Source organism: Eulemur rufifrons, chromosome 29 (genome assembly GCF_041146395.1).
Source record: "Eulemur rufifrons isolate Redbay chromosome 29, OSU_ERuf_1, whole genome shotgun sequence".
Classification (NCBI taxonomy): Eukaryota; Metazoa; Chordata; class Mammalia; order Primates; family Lemuridae; genus Eulemur; species Eulemur rufifrons.
Window position 1 is genome coordinate 16,577,424 of NC_091011.1, and position 18,779 is coordinate 16,596,202.

Genomic DNA, 18,779 nt, shown 5'->3' on the forward strand with positions numbered 1-18,779 from the left:
AACCAGGCCTGGGCACCATCCCTGGGATAACTCTGTGCATATGAGCCTCAGAGTTCCTGTCCCTATGTATGCAGTAGGGTTGGGACATGCTCCAAAGTAGAGAGGTGGGGACCAGGCCTATGCAGGTCCTGGTGCAGGCTGGGGGTACCCTGAGCAGATGACACTGCCAGCCACATCTGGTTTCTACTACTAGGGGTGGACTTAGAACATTTCAAGAAAGTGCTGAAAAGCGTGGGGCCCCCGTGAAGTTCAGGGCCAGGCGCATGGTCCCTCTTTTCCCAGGCCTATATCTTCCTGTTCAGTGGCACAGAGGAAGAAAAAGATTGCCTGTCTCAGGATTTTTTTCATAGGTGATACCCCCAACTGTTTTTCCTAAATCTTTTCCCAACAATGGTATTCCATATTTTCTCTCTATGATAAGGTTTCCTCTTTACAAATCCAGAGGGATTATCCTTTGAACATCCAAAGGCTTATTCCTCGAAGCCCTGCTCATCACCCTGTTGGGGGGCCTGCCGTGCCAGCAGGCAGACATGAGCGCAGCCTTCCAACCCTGTGAGTGTTGGGACTGATTTAGCACCATTAACTTTTCTACTTTTATATCTGTTTTCCAGCCTAATACTACATCTTACTTTGTAAGTTCATGAAATCATCCTATTTTTGCTAGCCAATCAAAGAGAAATAGATTCTCAACTTGCAAAGTCAGTTCATAAAATGGCCCTTTTCATCCCTGCAATGCTGATGAGGCCAGCCTGCAATTACAACAGAAGCATCACTCACTCGCTGGGCTTAAGTGCTGATAACCTGGTTTTAAATCCTGCATTAACTTTTCTTTTTAATGAAGCATATTTCTGGATCAGCTGCCTCCTTTTTCACTCGTTATTTTTTCAAAGCAAACATGTTAACATTATTTTAAGGCGGAAAGAATTATTAAGGTGAAAATTGGAAGGAAAAAATATTACATGGTGCATTTCAAGCCCAAATTTAGTCAGTTTCTTGCCCCAGTGGATTACCGACATCATTGCTCCATTCCTTGAACAGGGATAGGCAAGCAGTGTAGTTTATGTATCATCTGGTATTCTGAAAATATTTTTAAATCGTTGTGTTATTTGGCCTGACCGTCTTCCAAGGTTCTCAGACTTTGGAGCCTCTAACAATGCCTGGACTTTTCCCATCTACAGAGCAGGGACGGCTGCTGAATACCCATATCCCCTAAATGTGTCATATGCAAGGTCTCGTTCAGTTTAATCTTGACACCAATCCTGTGATTTACATACCATTATCCTTACTTTATAGAAGAGCAAACCTGTCATCTTTCTGCCGTCTGCCCATGCATGAGTCACAACAGAGCCTCATTATAAGCACAGACCCTGGCCTTCTTCCTTGCTGACTCTGTTCTCATGACTGTCACCTTTTACACTTAGTCCTAATGTACTTAAGAGCAGTGAACAAAACCCACATGCTACCCTAAGAATGACTTTGGCATCTACCACATTGTTCCAGTAAATATAAAACCAAAACAAAACAAAAACTAGGGAAACAGGCCCCTGTGAAGTTTAGTTTATTGCGTGTCAACTCATCAGGGCACTGCAGGATTGTGTACATGTAGGTAGGCACATAAAGCAAGTGTGGCAACGGGAGGACAGCTGGCAAGTGCAGGTTGCAGGTAAAGGATCCGCACTGTGCTAGTTGCTACCTGTGCGGTAGTCCTCCTAATCCGTGGATTCACTTTCCACAGTTTCTGTTACCAGTCAACCGCAGTCCCAAAACGTTACGTACGATAAGGTATTTTGAGAGGAAGAGAGAGAAACCACATTCACATAAACTTACCTATGGTATATTATTATAATTATTGTATTTTATTATTAGCTACTGTAAATCTGTTACTGTGCCTAATTTACAAATTAAACTTTATAATAGGTGTGCGTGTGTATATATATAAATGTATATTATATATGCATGAAAAAACACACTGTATATAGAGTTCAGTGCTATCAGTGGTTTCAGGCATCTACTGGGGTCTTGGAAAGTAGCTCTCAAGGATAAGGTGGGACTACTGTGCTATAATAAACATTTGGAAGAAATACTTGACAACATAATTTTAAATGATTAAAAGATACTGCATTCTAAGATTCCAAATATGAGTATTTGAACGCTGTCAATGTACTAGAGTTAATTCCATTATTCACATTCACTGTGAGGTGCCCGTCTGTAGCAGTCTTTTATAGGTTCCAACCAAGAAGTTAAATTTCCCTAGGCCACTGGTTCATCATAATTATTGATGAAATGCTAAAACCTTACTCGCTGTTAGAAGTTGTCAATTATTTAGAGACCCTTAAATGAAAGGTATTTATATTACATGAAAAATAATTCCTCATCGACCTTGTTCCTAAAAACTCTATTTAACCTTTCTGAATTAAGCTTCCTATTTGACCTCCTCTGCCTCATTGGGAAGTTATACGTGTACAGCACAATAAATAGGATTTACTAAAGGTTCTTAAAATATATTTAATGAAAGAATGAAAAATCCGTGGAAGAAGTAATACCTTTGTCCTCACTGTTATCTGGACTAGATTGTGTTATGATTTAAGAAATCATTTTGTTTGTGCATGTGTCTGCATGCAGCCATGGAGGATGGTTTGGAGACTGTGTTTTCTTCTAAATGTTTTGTGGCTATAGCCGTGAGTTTAAATCTTTAGTAAAAATCAGAAAGTATAATTCTGTTTCCCACTTTTACCCAATTTTACTTACTTTTACTGATTTTACTTACATAATACCATAACTTTTCTCTCTAAATAGGGGCTGAAATGTATATCTTTGCAAATTTGATTGTTCTTTCTTTAAATTGTTTTTTAGTGTTTGAGAAGTGGGGTCTTGCTCTGTTCCCCAGGCTGGTTTCAAACTCCTGAGCTCAAGGGATCCTGGCACTTAGGCTACCCAAAGTACTGGGATTACGGGTGTGGGCTACCACCCTTGGCCTGGAAATTTGATCATTCTATATCAGTTTTGTAACTTGTGATTTTTTTTAACTGCAACAAAATGTTCCCATGTCAATTTAGTAAATGTCATCATTTTAAATAGCAGCAGATCACTGTGTTATGAGGACGTGCCATGGTAGGTTAACGCGTCTCCTATTGTTAGGTTCTTTTCTTTTTTTCTTTTGTTAATCAGCTTTATTAATGTATGCTTGACCTACAGTAAACTGCACATATTTAAAGTGTACAATTTGCTAAGTTTAACACGTCTAGACCATGAAACCATCACCAGTATTGAGATAATGAATGTCTCTGTCATCCCCCAAAGTTTCCTGAGTCACTTTGTGATCCTCCTGCTCCTCCCCATGGGCTGCAACATCTCCAGGGAGACACCAATCTTCCCGCTGCAGTCCTGCCTCTGCTGGGGGTCCCGGGCGATAGACAACTGTTCAATTGATTGATTCCCCTCCTTCCCCCAAATGGGGAAACAATGCTGTTTGCCCTTTGATTTTTTGTAAGGATTATATTTGATGATGAAGGTGCAGTGCAGTTTGGAGAACATGGTAAAGTAACTGCTTTAAAGGCAATAAAGTGCTGTCAACCTTAGACTGCACCAAAGTGCACTAACGTGAAGTTAAGGTTCAATGTGCAAAGTTCTTAGAACGTTGCCTGGCATATTCTAAGTGTAATGTAAGTGTTTTCTAAATTTAAAAATATCATTGTACCAATATAAAAGTTGGCGAAACACAGAACTAATGCAGATTTTTAATAGGAGACAAGGGAATCCCTTGATAGTTTTGTGATTATAATTATTAAAGAATATAGGGATCTAAGAAGGTCATTATCCTTGTGAAATTTTTAAAAAGTATATGTGAGGAGTAATCATGCTGCAAAATATAATAGAAAACTCAAGGCCAATTGCATGATATATAAGCAAGCTTTCCTTCTACAATGAGTGCGAACATAGTAATAAAAAGTATTATCGGTTATACGCCACCAGCTTTTCATACATTTCTAAGTTTTTAATATTTTATGAGTATGGTTAATATTAATTAAAATAACTCCTGTTCTTTAAAAATCTTTCTCCAAAAACCTCTATTTTTGTGTACTACTTTGATTGGTGTCATCTTTCAATTTCCAGACAACGAAACATTTAAAAGTGAAGCTTTTATCGAATGCTAAACACATGTAACTTGCATTGTGTGAAAACTGACCCCAATTCATTTCACTGTGCTTTAATTTATGGGGACTTTGTCTCAGCTCTGCCCCTACTGTGTAGTTTGAACCTGGGTTAGGCCACTTTCAAGCACATGTTGTTTTTCCTGTGTAATGATACTGTAAGTAAATGAACAGATGTTTAGTCTTAAAGATTTTTTGTTGTTATCCTAGCAGGACTTTCATTCTGTGTCCTATTTAGCTTATCCTCTTTCTAACCCAAGAATTTTATTAGTGAGCACTCATTTTGCAGCGGATGTTGGGAGAGGCTCTCTCCTCTCCCCTTCCCCCTCTCTCACTCAGGCACTTACAGTCAGCACAAACAATATTGTGGATGAAGAATGGATCCTGTGATAACTAAATCAAGGGACAGGGTACCAGTGAGGGGATGAGGCAGCTGGGATGTGGTCACCTTCACAGAGGAACATCACAGCAGTGGGTTACTGTAATGGGTCCAGGGCTTGGCCCATTTAATCCATCTGGTCATCTGTAATTTCTTGAGCTAACAGAAAGAGATGCCTTGCATCTTGGTGGCATTACGATATGTCTTTGGACATGCTCTTTGTTGACTGGACTTGGAGCTGGAGAAAGGACAGGAACTGGAGCTTGGACACATTCCAGGGTGACTTGGGTTGTACTTGGCCAGAGTTAGTTATTTACCCTCTTACCACACTGAGCTGAATCCCTGTGGCTACATATGGATGAGCTGCCTAGTGGTCCACTCTCAAAGCCTCAAAGCGTGCTTTGGGGATATGGAGTAACAGTAGAGGGATTATACATGGGCTGTATCATGAAGTCTGGTCAGATTCAAGCAAATGCATATTGTGCTTTGTTTTGGTTTTTTCTTTGTTTTGACAGAATGAAGTCCCCGAGGTGAAGAAAGAGGAGACTTTGCTGGATCTGGACTTTGACCCTTTCAAGCCTGAGGTAGCACCTGTGGGTTCTGCCGGTGTGACCCACTCGCCCATGTCTCAGGTATCAGGTGCTTTTTGGATGTTTGTGGCTGATACTTCAATAAGCCAATAAGCTCAGTAAGGTAACAGATGACCCCTGTCCCTTTCGAATGACTATTACTCACTTTTGGTTGACAGATATCTCCCAATAGGAGGGAGGAATAGAGAAAGGATCTCATCAATATCAATTACTGTAAACCTCCCACACCATTAGCTTCTTCTGCCCACAGACCTGGCGTAACCAGACACTCCTGTTTGCCCAGGAATCGTCTCTCCCAGAGTGATTGTCAATAGTGCCCAGGTGTGGATGATACATCTTATGGCTTCCCTAAATAAGGCTCTTTCTTTTGGCTTTGGTTTTACTCTTCGTACTATTTTCTCTACTTTCTTTCCTCATACTTTGCAAGTTAAGGCATGTTGGACATAACCGTGAGATTAGGCCCTGATAGAAATGTCTCAGTCCCGACAGCTCTGACTTGATGAGGTTGTGCTCATCCTCCGCGTTGCAGAAACGTCCCTCCTGTGATCCTGACTGTGGCTGGATGCGGGCTGGCCTTCTGTATCCAAGCCTCTCCCTGCTCACCACGTCCTCACTCTCGGCCTTCCTCCCATTCTGGCAGTCCCTGTGAGAGCGTCTCTGGCAGACGGATTCCTGGGGTGTCACTATAATGTCCTGTGGGTGACTCCTCTGGAACACAGTTAGTTTACAGTTGGGCTAATGGAAGAAATTTACTCAAAATTTGTCGAAACAGAAGTTGTTTATACCGGTACTTTGGACGTGGTCAGGGTCTCATATTTGAATTTAGGCAAATCCAAAGATGCTAGAATATACTTCAAATTAGTTAGTGAAAGAATATCATAAAGCCCAACTTAGAAATTGAGACTCAGCTGAATTTCCTAGTCTTGAAGACTTCTTGGTACAATGTAGTAAAGCACTGGGGAAAAAACAGCTCAATATAAATCTCAATATATATGGATTATCTCTAATCCATGCTTTGTTGTAGAATGTTTTTGGGTTAATAAAGGTCTTTCTGTTATAAAATAGGAACAATAAAAGTGTAAAATATCAATAAAGTAGGAAATTAAGTAGATTAGGCACTAGCCTTAAAGGTCCTTTGAGAAAAATGAGTCTCTTAGGTGAATGTTTCAGGAAGCTGTCTCCATTAACTCTCTTCTAGGAGATAAATGATGTGCATTAGAACACTCAAGGCTCTGTGAAGTCCTGCAATTAAAAGAAAAGTTTAGATTTGTTTAACTTAGAGTTTCCCAAATTTGTTTGAGTACAGACATCTATTTTAATGAAACATTTCCTAACAGTCATTGGAGTGTTCTTTAAAACATACTTTGGGAAATACTAAAGTAGTAATTGTCGACAAGTTTGAGGGTTCCCCCTTGGTGATCAAGAAAAGTAGAAAATGAGTGTACAGATAATTCGGTGTACTTCCTTCTCAGAGCTTGCTCATTGCTACAGGCAGCCCGCAGAGTGCATGGAATTCCTCCTGCCTTACTTTCCATGCTTCATTTCTTTGTGGCAGAAGCAAAGTTTCCATGGTAGATGCTCTAATGATTAGTGGGTGAGATTTCACTGCAGTTTTATCTTCAGGTTTGAATTATGAGAGAAAACTCTTTTACATTCACTCATGATTAAATCAATCCATAAATCATGGAACTTTGTGCAGCTTTAAGACTATAGGACTTTTTTCAAATTTTTTTTTTTTTTTAATCACCTTGTTTGCATCTTCAAAAGTCTTAGTTCTGAAGGAAACACATTGCTGTGGTTAGGGCGAGTGGTGTGTGTCCCTGTGCTCTTCCCTCAGGGCAGGTAATAAACTCCCCTGGCCTCCTGGTGCCTGTAACTGAGTCACTTCACAGCATAGTCATCCTGTAACCCAGCTGTAATCACATCTCTCCTTTTTGCCTAAGAAAAGTCTTAGGCTGAGTGAAGAAAAGCACAGTGCTGTTAGATTCTGCCCGCCTCCTTCCCCCTTCACTCAGAATGATGTCCTGTCACCTGACCCCATGCTCCAAGTGATGTTCTTGCTGCTAGCAGGACACCTCATCTTGCGATCTCTGCAGTGTCCACATGAGCCAGCTCATCCTTTCATGATTCTGAGGACTGATACACATGATGTTTCGCATTTGCTGCCTTCCTTTTAAAGAGAATACTGTTGCTGTCTGCATTATGCAGAGATGTTTACTAGCTCTTAGGATCTGTGATTCTTAAGGGGCTGCGAAGCAAGGAATCAGAAACCATCTGGATAATCAGAAAATGCAGAACAAGTCCATGTACAAAAACACTGTGGCTTTCATTGGAGCTGTTCTACTCTCCTGTCTTAGTCATTCTACAAGAAGATGCTAGCAGGAGCCCCCACCAAGTGCGTGGGTGTAGTCAGAACCACAGGCCCTGCTTTCTGTAGTGCAGGAATCCAAATAAGACATCTGTAATCTCATCTGGAAACTATAATGCTTTTAAGATGGGAGTGCCAGGCTCTCTAGTTTGCTGTTCACATTTAGTGATTGAAAACAAGCGCGTAAACGTGGAGCCATTCTAGTAACAAGGATTTGGGCACAAAGGGTTGTGGCTTTAACCTCGATTTTCAATCACAAAGGAAGTAAGACAGAGAGTTCTCCCCCACTGTCCCCACCCACAGTGGAAGTCGTTTCAACCATCTGGATTCACTCCCCAGGATCAATAAGCTTTATAATTAAAATACCAGTAGTAAGTGTGATTCTTTCACACGTCCTAGGGAGCACCTGCTAATTTAAATTATTACCAATTAATTGAGCTGTGTGTTATCATCTAATCCAACATATTGAAGAACTACTTTCCTAGGGTTCATTTACCATCAGACTGGTCAAAATATATCCTCTCGAATGTGATGGGAGGTGATATCATTAGCAAGGATTAGGATCTGCATTTCCTTAAAGGTACAATAAGTTCTAATATCTGCATACCTTGTTTACTTCATTTTAATGAGGAGTGTGTACGTGTATTTGTGTGTTAAAGTATAATAACTCTGTTACAGACACAGTTTTCCACTCACACAGTGAAAGGTAGATTAACTAGGCCTGTGCTATTCCATGTGGTAACCACTAGCTACGTGTGACCATTTAAACTTGAATTAAGTTATGTAAAATTAAAAATTTGTTCCTGTTACACCAGCACATCTCAAGTGCTTGGTAGCCACATGTAACCAGTGACTCCCGTATAGGATAATACAGATGTGGATCATTTCTACCACCAAAGAACGTTCCATTGAACATTGTACTAAATGCTTAAAAAATGTTTATGATTTCAAGAACTTTTATCACCTCAGCAGTTTTTCTATGTTTTGGATTTATATACTAAGAATATTTCTGTTTGTTTGCTTTCAGACATTGCCCTGGGATCTATGGACGGTAAGACTACTAAGAACTCTCTATGTGCTTGTATCTTAATCTCTAGAAATTTGGAAAGCTTGTTTTATTTTATTTCATTTGGGATGGAAAGAAGACCCATGAATTTAATAAGGTGGTTCCCTAGAACACTCATTAGCCCCCTGAAGGTTCCGGGTGTTACCAGGACCTAGAGATAATGGTGAAGAAGAGAGTGCCAGTGGACCAGACTCCTGGGTGACTAGAGGTCAAGATTTTGGCCGCATGCCACTTTTCTGCCGCTTGTGCTGGTTGGTGGCCAGAGCAGCTGTTGTGGTGCAGGGCGTGCACATATGTGGTTGCTGTTAAATAGAATATAAGGAGAGTGTGGATGAGAAAATGGGAGAGATGGGCTACTCTGCACATGAACCGTTTTCTCATCGTTGCATTCAATGAGATGTTAGTAAGAATTCGAGCTTTAGAGCTAGGCAGCCTGGATTGGAGTCCAGACTCTACTACTTATAACCTTGAGACTTAGAACAATTTCTACAACTCTCTAAGCCTCAGTTTTTCTCATCTGTAAAATAAAGATAATGACAATTACCTCAGAGTGAGGATTATTAAGTAAGGTATTTGTATTTAGCCCAACGTCTGCTATGTATCCTTAAAAGGTAGATATTATTACTGATGTTATTTATTCAGCTGATGTGCATGGATGAGAACTCCAGAACTTAAAGCTGGAAAAGAGCCACATACTAAGCTTTGTGGCGGCCTCATTGGTGCTGTGGAATTAGGAGCTTGGCCCCACCCCTGTACAGCATCACATCCCTTGGGGTGAGGCTTTGTCTTAGAAAAGCCCCAGGTCCTGTGATCTTAAGAACCCCACTTAAGTTTCATGTTTTCTTCTTTTCAGTGAGGCAGCAACAGGAACATTTGATAGATCTAGCAATTCATGATCCTCTGAAGTGACATTGCTATTTATCCCCTCAAAACAAAAGCATGACCATCCCCTTCGCTTCTGCGGTCAAAGGTTTCTACTGCGCTCTTTAGACTCCATGGAGTATCAGGGAAGGCTCTCAAGATAAGCGCTAAACGGTGTCGCTTGAAACCACCATGACTAAGCTGTGTCTTTTATAGCTAGTAGGTTCTACCTGTATGTTCACAAAAAGGAATACATGGATTGACATTCAGGGCACATGAATTCACTCTGTGTTAATTTTCTTGGATATTAAGGGAGTAATACCAATTTTTTGTTGTTCCAATATTTTATATCTTTAGTTGAAGCTGTGACACAATTTTTTTTCTCCGCAGCTGGGAAGGGTGTGGTGAGGGTAAAGGTGTCATCTAGAAGGAGCTTTGGCTGTTTCAGAAGACAAACTTCATAGGAATTGTATTAATAGCAATAACAAGAATGCAAAATGATGGCTTTCTGGACATAATTGCTCACAGTTGTCAACCCTCTACTTCCCAGGATTTTTTGCTTTTGTGTAGAAAATAGATTCTAGGTTGAGGGAAGAACATCGAGAGAATCCTCTGGACAGTCAGAGTGGTTCATATCAGGTCATTCTCCACCCTAACACCCACCTCAAAGGAAGAACCAAGTGTAGGATGAGTTTGGGGAAGATTTTATTCTGACACTATGTCAGAGCATGTGACACTATAATTTCTTGACCTCTAGTGCTTGGTCTAATTCTAGAGTTCTCAGACTTGCTTTTATTTATTTAAAATCTTACATGTCAGAGTCTCGTAAAGCAAGCTGATGTAAGGCCATAAAAAGCCCTTGTTGATGCTAGAAAATGACAGATGCTTTGAGCTTCAATTATGCCTTTTCCATAGGCATAGTCTTAGATGATATTGGAACAAAAATCTTTCCTATCACAAAATGAGTGGTAAAATGTAATCTGAAACCAACAAAAGCCACAGCCTTCAGCAATTAAATACGGGAAGCATGGAATTTTAATGTGCTAGTGAATTTTCTTATGTTGCCTCATTATTATTTTTTTTTACCCATACAGACAAGCACTGATTTAGTACAACCGGTAGGTAAATTCTGGATTTTTTTTTTGTATTTAACATGCATTATATACATGGTATATTATCTAGAATGACCTTTTTTCCCATGGCTTTGATAGTTATAGATTCAACCTTTAGCCAATTAATTTAAACACTTTCTAGTTTTGTGTAACTGCTTGTACCCTACGAAAGAGCTTTGTGTTTCTCATCAAATCTTACCATGATCTATTTCATCTTATGTTTTTTTTTTCTTTGCTCTTCTGCATACTTTAAAGACTGACTCTTCAAAAAGTCTTTCCCTGTGTAACCTGATCATGGAGGAAACTCCAGACAGTGGGTTGGCCGAAGAAATTCAAAGATCTCAAATTGATATAGGTGCATTTACTTGGGGCCCTGATGCTAGTACAGACAGTGTCAGCCAGGAAATTCCCTCGGGCGGGTCTGGAGAAGACTCCGAATGCCTCTCTGAAGCCGAGCAAGACGGGAGATTGCCCACTGGAGTGCTTCCTTCTGCTGACTGGCCCGCTGTGGCTGAACAGGGTGAGCAAGACCTGGGGCCAGCCCCTTCAGATGGACCTGAACAACTGTCCCCAAAGCCTACGCCAGAGGCTGGAGTTGGCCTTGCCGCTTGTATGGAGGTGGGGCAGCCATCTGACTTACTTGACTCAGAGATGCCAGCCATGGAAACAGCTGGCCTTTTCCAAGAAAGTCTTGAAGATGTTAAAAAGTCAGATGAAGAGGAAGAGAAACAGAAGACAGAAGATTCTATGGGGGCAGGTGTGGAGACAAGTCAAAAGGTAGACACTGGAGCTATTGATGTCAAGGCACTAGAAGGGACAGAGGAATTTGAAGAGAAAGCACATGAAAGTACAGGAAACACGGTAGTAGATCTTAATGCAGTAGGAAAGCAAGACCAGGATACCTTACACGTGAATGAAGTAGAAACTAGGAAAGATCTTAGAGCGAGATTTAAGGAAAATGTAAAAACCAGTGAAAATTATTTTGAGAAAACTGACCTATTAGAAAAAGACATGGAAAGAGTAGATGTGGCAGATGAATTGAGTGAGGGAGACCATGGTCTACAAGATGGGATTCAAGCAGTAATCAAGAATTGTGAAATTCTGGAGGGCTCTGGAGCTAAACCTGCCAATCACACAGATACCTTGAATCCACCTCTCCAGACCGACTCTGTGTCTGGTACTGAAGATGCCAACCCTGAGGGATGGGAATTAGCTAGAAAATATATAAAAGAAAATTTAATGGCCCCGCCCAACCATGATATGATATATCACCCAGCATGGGGTGGTGCAGACGCTGAAGAAAGTCAGTGTGAGACAGTGTTAAATGCTCCTGGAGGTGACAGGGACAAAAATCAGGCTGCTCTTTTATCTATAAAACTTGAAGTAGCAGCTCAGTCTAGGATTGACTTTAATTATTCTCTGGGACCTGATGTAAACAGAAGGGATTTGTGTTCATGTCAGGCAGAAGATGCATTAATAGAGGGGTCTGAAAGTACAGTGACTGGGGACGGTAGTCATACCACTACCTTGCCAAGAAGTGCAAAGACAGACTCTTGGGGAACAAATCCAGGTCAGCTCCGGCAGCCAAGTTTGGATTCAGCAGTGAATAATGTGAATATAGCAGGATTCTCTGGTATACCAGATGGCCAAGCAAGTGGATTTGCCAATTGCCTGGATTTTATTAACCACTGGCCTATCAGAGATATGGGAGGCTTAGGTAATCGCTTGGAGCATTTAGATATAGTTGAGAGCAAGAAAGGCCTGGAGGTGGACTTAGTAGCTGGTGTAGGTGGGGAACAGGCCAGTGCTAGCTGCTGGGAACACAGCCAGGAGATGGCCAGCCCGTTGGTTCTGGGAACCTCCCGGAACACTAGCACTGAGAGTTCTGCTAGTTCCCAAGACAATGACATCAACAACTCAGATTTATCTGAAGATGAAATTGCTAACCAGAGATATGGATTGTTGTACCAAGAAATAGAGGCTGACAAAGACGAGGTACTTACCCCATTCTGTAGCATAGACTAGCCAAAGACTTCTGTAGGTTCCGTTTTCCTAATGTCTCTCACCTACTTCATTATCCATCATTATCTTCTCAGAGTCCTGATCGGTCTCCTTGACAGATTGTCATGTACCTCTTGAAATCTGTGCAAACCAGACACAAATAGGTTGACAAAAAAAAAAAATAAATAAACACCAAAACACACACACAAAAAGGGGAATGATTGTGTCGGGAATTAATAAGAGTCTATTTTACCATCCCATTTTCTGAGTTTATTCTTCCTACTTTCATTTTTACTCTTCGGGCACTAAAAATGTTCTAAACTAAAAGCAGCACAGACTAATTTACTGTTCCTAAATGGGTCCACTCCAGTAAGAGCACATGAAATGTTTCTACCCAGGCCCACTGAAACTGTAGAATCTCATAATTGCTGTCCATAAAAATGATATATTATAGAAACACTGAAAAAAGCTTCTTCCAGATTCTATCAGTGGCCCAAAAAAAGAGCTATTTAACCCCTAATGGCCCTTCTCTGGAATTATCTTCTCGTTATTGAGAAAGTGGGTTTTGGTTAGCACTGAGCTATGCATCAGCAATAATCTTTCTTTAAAATTAATCTTTTTTTGTCAGCCTATTTAAAATAATACAGCATGGCCTTTTGCATTTCCTAAGCCCTTTCACGCACAGCAACCTTTTGTATTATTTTTAAATTCGTGGTAGTCTTTACTTTCCAACCTGTCTAATGGATACTTCCGAATCCTACAAAAGTGGTGATGAAATAAATAACACACTCTGATTTCCATTTCTGTTTAGGCTTCTGGTGGTTCATTTAATGGATTCACCCAGGTAAGGCATCTTTTTTCTAGCAAGATCCATGTGCTGAGAGTGATGCACATTTTTTCTATGTGGATCTCTGTACCACTGACACAGTGTAATGATCAAGAGTGTCAGCACAAAATTTGATCCCACTACTTACAAATGGAGCAATTGGAACAGAATAGTAGCAACATTATAGGATTCCTGTGAAGATTAAAGGAGATACACATACAGAGCATGTAGCCCAGCAGCCTAGTACTTAACTAAGTGCTCGATGACTTTAGCTTTTGTTGATATTATTAGCTATACCATGGATTTCTACCTTCTATTGATTCCTCTACTTGAAATTAGAAGTAGAGGAAAAGAAGAGAATAGGATTATAGGATTGTTTTGAACTAATGAGATGGATGTTTAGAAAATATGAGAGGTTTGCAGGGGCTTCCTTCTGAAGATCCATATAGAAGCCACACTGCTCAGAGCCCTATCTCCTCACTGGTCCTCCAGAAAGGAGCTATTGGAGGTCAGAAACCACAGGTTGGTTCTGTCCAGTGTGAAAGAGGGAGCCACAAGATGGACTGTCCCATTCGCTGTGTATATCCCAACAAGGAGACAGGTGTAGCCCAGGTACAAGCCAGGCCACGAGGCTACAGAGATCCTGGATTCAGTTCTGATAACCTCATCAAGGGAGATCTGACACAGAAGCTTTGCTTCAGAATATCAGACATGCAATTTCTAATACTTTCAGCATTTAGAATTCTCTATATAAAGAGATATTCATAAATAGACTTCTGTATTTAAAAATTTCATTATTTCCCTCTTGTTAACTATAAAAATATAAAACTCATTCACACACCCACACCCAAATACAGATACCCACAAACACAAAGGGAAATGATAATGCATCTCTTCCATCTTCGGAAAACACTTCTGAAATGTTATCGGTATCGTTATCCATTTCTCATTTTTTTCACGTTGATATTTCTATCAGAGTAATTAATGCACATTATTTAAATAGTAACAAATATGTATATTGGTTTTTATTAAAACACTTTAGACTGTCAGATATCTCTTCCATTTCCTGTTTCTTAGAGGTCAATATTTTCACCTCCTTTAACAAATTCTCTGGTTTTAACCCATATGTGTGCATGGGTTTCTTGTAATTCTACTTCCTGAGTTCTAAAGCATCATCTATTGACTCATCTCTCTGGAAGGTGAGGACTTAAAGTATCTTCCACCTCCCAATTCACCCCACTCTTCGGCTTCCTGCCTTCCTCTGACAGAGCCCGTCAGAGCCACGCAGCAGCCTGCGGTAATATAGTGGCGATGAAAATGCAACTAGCAGCCTAGTCGTGAAGCTGATGTTTCCTTTTATGCCAATTTTTTGTCTTCCTTTGAGGCAATAATTGTGGGTCTTGTTTGTTTCCTGTTGGGTGATTTGCTTAATTTTCTAGGTACTTATCACCAATTCAAACCCATACTCTATGGTTATACAAATCTCCTCTCATTTTGTTGAAAATATTGGATATTCAGTTTCTTCTTGAAGAAATGTCCTGCCTGTCCTTTGCACTGCTGCAGTCTGAGCGGGGTCCTCTGTGACTGCGACTGGCTGCACCGGCTGTTCTCCCGGGCTGTCCCGCGACATTGATCCCGGGCGTTGCCCTCACCTCCCTCCTGTCCATCACCGTTTTCTGGATGTAAATCATCCTCGTTTGTGGTTTAATTCCTCGTTTGGATAGAGTAGCTTTCTGAGAAAAGTGTGCATGAAAGGTGTATATTTGTGACCTTACACATCTGGAAATGTGTTTATTCCTTTCTATATAGATATACATAATGGACTGTTAGTTTGCATATTACATTCGAAGTTGTAAATCATTTTCCCTTAGAATTTTATAGCTCTGGCTCCGCTCAATTCTACCTCTTAGTGTTGCCTGTGAGAAACTGTCATTTTGATTCTTGATATTTGTAAGAAGCCTTCCTCCCACCCCTCCTCCTTCTTTTCCCAACCCTCCTCCCCCATCTGACTTTTCTCTCTGGAACTATGTGGAATCTTCTTTCATCTCAATGTTTCTGAGATTATATGGTGATAGGCTATGGTCTGAGTCTGTTTTCCTCCATTGCAGTAGGCCTTTTTAATCTAAAATTTTATGTATTTTGGTTTGAGGAATTTTTTTCATTATTTCACGGATGATTTCTCTCTTTTGTTTTCTTTGTTCTCTCATTCCATAATACTTGTCTCTTTCATGTGTGAGCTTCCTGAGGTTGTTTTCTATTGATTTTTTTCTTTGCTATTTCCTTTTCTCTGTCATATTTCTCTACTTTCTCTGCTTTCCAACTCTAACAGATTTTTCACTCCTAAAATTTTTCAATTTCCAAGAGCTCTTTTTGTTTACTGTTTTGTTTTTTTTTAATAGCGTCCTCTTCTTGTGCCATGAATGGACCCCCTTCCATTATATCTCTAAGGGTATTAGTAATCATTTTTTAAGTTATTTTTATTGCAAAGTCTTTGTTTTTTCCATTTGCTTTTTCTTTTTTCTATTCCATTTCTCTCTTTCATATTTGAGACTCTTCTCCACGTCTGGTGATGTTGACTGAACAGTCATATTCAAAGTGAGAAGCTAAAAAGCAGACTGGAAACTCGTATGAGGATAGGTAGAGCTCATCAGCTGTAGGCATCGTTGTAAGATTTTCCAGCTCGTCTTTTCTGTTGCGGAGCACCTGATGTCAGATTCTTTAGGCATTTTTTTCCCTGAGCTGGTCAGATTTCCCAGTGAAGATTCCTCTGGTTTCCTGTGGAGGGTAGTGGGAAGGGCTGAGAACCAGCCTGATTACCAGTGTAATGGAGGTGAAAGGGGAAGAACTGAGGGCAGAGTGGGAAGAGCGGGGCACAAGTTCTCAAGATTTACTATGTAAATGCTCACTGAATCCTGCTCCTTATATGCCTGGGTGTCCTTCAGTCCAGAGAGCCTCTGTTTCAGCCTCCATAGAATTAATCTCAAGTCCTCTGCTGGGGTAGGCAGGGTCATTGCTTGCTTTTCAGAGTAGGTTAGAAAATCTCAAGGTCTAAGTACTTTCGAGTAGACTTTCAACCAGTTCCCCTGTCTGTAACACCACCCTGACTCCTACTTCTCGTGGTTCTCTATGCGTCTAATTCCTGACCCACTGGGAGTTCTGAGGCACAAATTGGGGTGATTCTTGGCATTTCTAACATCACCCTAGGAGACAGATTTTTTGGATCCACCAAGTTACTACTCATTCACCTGCTTTCCAGTTTCAACATTTGTTACTGTCGTCTTCCTTCCCATTCTTTTTATCCTCACAGGTTTATGACTTTTTTAAAAAATTTCCTTTATTGTTGTGTAGTTTGGATTCTGGAGGTAATAAACGTAATTACATGTGTTCAATCCATCATCTTTAACCACAAGTCACTGGCCCATCTTTTCTGTTGGGAAGCCCCTGAGGTCAGTTTCTCTAGGTATTTTTGTCCTGAGCTGGTCAGATTTCCCAGGAAAGACTCTCAGGTCTCTTGTCGGGAGGGTGCCAGCCTGGCTGCCAGTGTAACGACAGACGAATTTCCCTTAAAGATCATCCTTCCTTTTTAGATTTCTTCCAGCATAATTTTTTAGATTGATGAATATGTTTTATAAAATTTTTAACTTAAGACTCATAACTAACCCCTATAACTAACACTTAGATGATATAGTAAGATTTACTTTACAACATTTTAAGAGTTTAAATTTGGGGCCCATAGAAACTAACTTCTAATTTGGTTTCAACATCCAGAAGAAAACCAGTGGACCAAAGATCCCCTGAAACCAGTGCCTTTAGTTTAATAACTCTCGTTATATTCTGCTAGCAAAGATTTATATTTAGAATAACTATTGTTAAAACTTACTTTTGCATTTTTTGTTTTAATGTTTTAAAATAAAAAGGGACTTTTAAAAACTTAAAATGTATTTATTGACACTAGTGATGGTAGCTAATTTAAATATCTTTTAAAAAAAAAATCTTGTATTTTCTCCCTGATTTTCAGCCCCAGGACACTTCATTATTCAGCATGCAGGCAGACCAGAGCATGATCAGCAACTTGGTAAGTCGATTTGGGTTTGTGTTTTGGGGAAGTTGTTAGTTATCACAAATCATCCTAGGTTGTCTAGAGTTTGAATATCTAGAATGTAGTTTCTAGAGCTCGCACTTTTCTAGAACACAGGAGAGAAAGCATCTGTTAAATCTCAATATGACTTTGAGTTTGGTTACTTCTGTCATAAAGGCACAGGGGTCCCAGCAAAAACTCAAATCTAATTATGAGCCCCAGTAGAACACAGTGACTCCATCAAGGACGTGGATATTTCCATGTGACTGTAACTTAAGCTCCTGGATTTAAAATGAAATTGCCTCAAGAATTCATGCTTTAAAATAGATCCTTGCTTGTTTCTTGAGCCTGAAACTCCTTCATTTCTCATCTCATCCTGTCATTTTTTAAGTCGTAGAAATAAGTAATGCATAGAAGAACTGTAATTCCTAATTCCGTGACAAATGGGAACAAAGAAAAGCTTAGTTAGAGAATGAGTAGGAAGCAGAATGAGTTACTCTTGGTGCTAAACACGACTCTTACAAGATCAGTGTTGCAGTTACCGTGGAAAACCTTTTTAGCAGCAGCTTACTAGTCAAGATGAATGAAGGGACCTTAAAAGATGTCACTTGTGAGCTTGTTACTGCTACATTTCAGAGGATTTGGAATGTTTGAGGATTAGTTCATGAGGGTTATTTGTGGCGTTATGGTTTTTCCATGGGAATAGTGTATAATTATCCGAGCTCCTGCTCGGAATTGGGTTTTAGTAGAATGAATTTTTCTTTTTAGACTATTTCATTTTTAATTAAGGAATTCTGTTCTGAGAAGTTTGTCTTAAAAATTAATTTGATATTTTTCAAAAGGCAAGTGTGTTTCTAATACTTGTCAATAGATTGTCATATTTTGCCTTTTCGGTAAGCAGGTAAAAGGCAGAGTCTCTGTGGGCTGCCAATAGATATTTAGGTGTTTCAGATACAAAATATATTAGTGTCAATAATGGAGCCAGAGAGATGCATTCTTCATGTTCATTGGTGATTCTCAGCCTAGGTGATGGAGCTGGAGAGTGAGATTTTTAATTATCAATTGTGAGCAGATTAAGAAAAATTGAGAAATGCAGATATAATAGAAAAGGCAATTGGTCATAACTGAAGTCACATCTACTACTTTGATGCAAAAGATTTAGGCCTAGAACTGAGTGGTTTTTAAGTTTCTCTGACCATTTCCCTGCCATCCACAGCTGGCTCTAGGAGCTTCCATGCCTGTCCTCAGACATCTTGCTTCTCGTCTCTTGTTCTGTGAAGCAGACATCTTGCACCTTTCCATTGGGGAACTTGGCTTTGTCATGCCCAGCATTGCAAATCCTGCTAA

General features: G+C 40.1%; 1 protein-coding gene across 1 annotated transcript in view; it reads left to right on the forward strand.

The window, feature by feature from the left end:
• The window catches only part of AMPH (amphiphysin), a 230,566-nt gene that overhangs the window by 178,559 nt on the left and 33,228 nt on the right, over positions 1-18,779 (forward strand). The window contains exons 12-16 of the mRNA XM_069461959.1: positions 5,046-5,162; positions 8,516-8,539; positions 10,510-10,533; positions 13,340-13,372; positions 17,373-17,429. Of these exons, the coding sequence (XP_069318060.1) occupies positions 5,046-5,162; positions 8,516-8,539; positions 10,510-10,533; positions 13,340-13,372; positions 17,373-17,429 (255 nt within the window). The remainder of the gene's footprint in view (positions 1-5,045; positions 5,163-8,515; positions 8,540-10,509; positions 10,534-13,339; positions 13,373-17,372; positions 17,430-18,779) is intronic.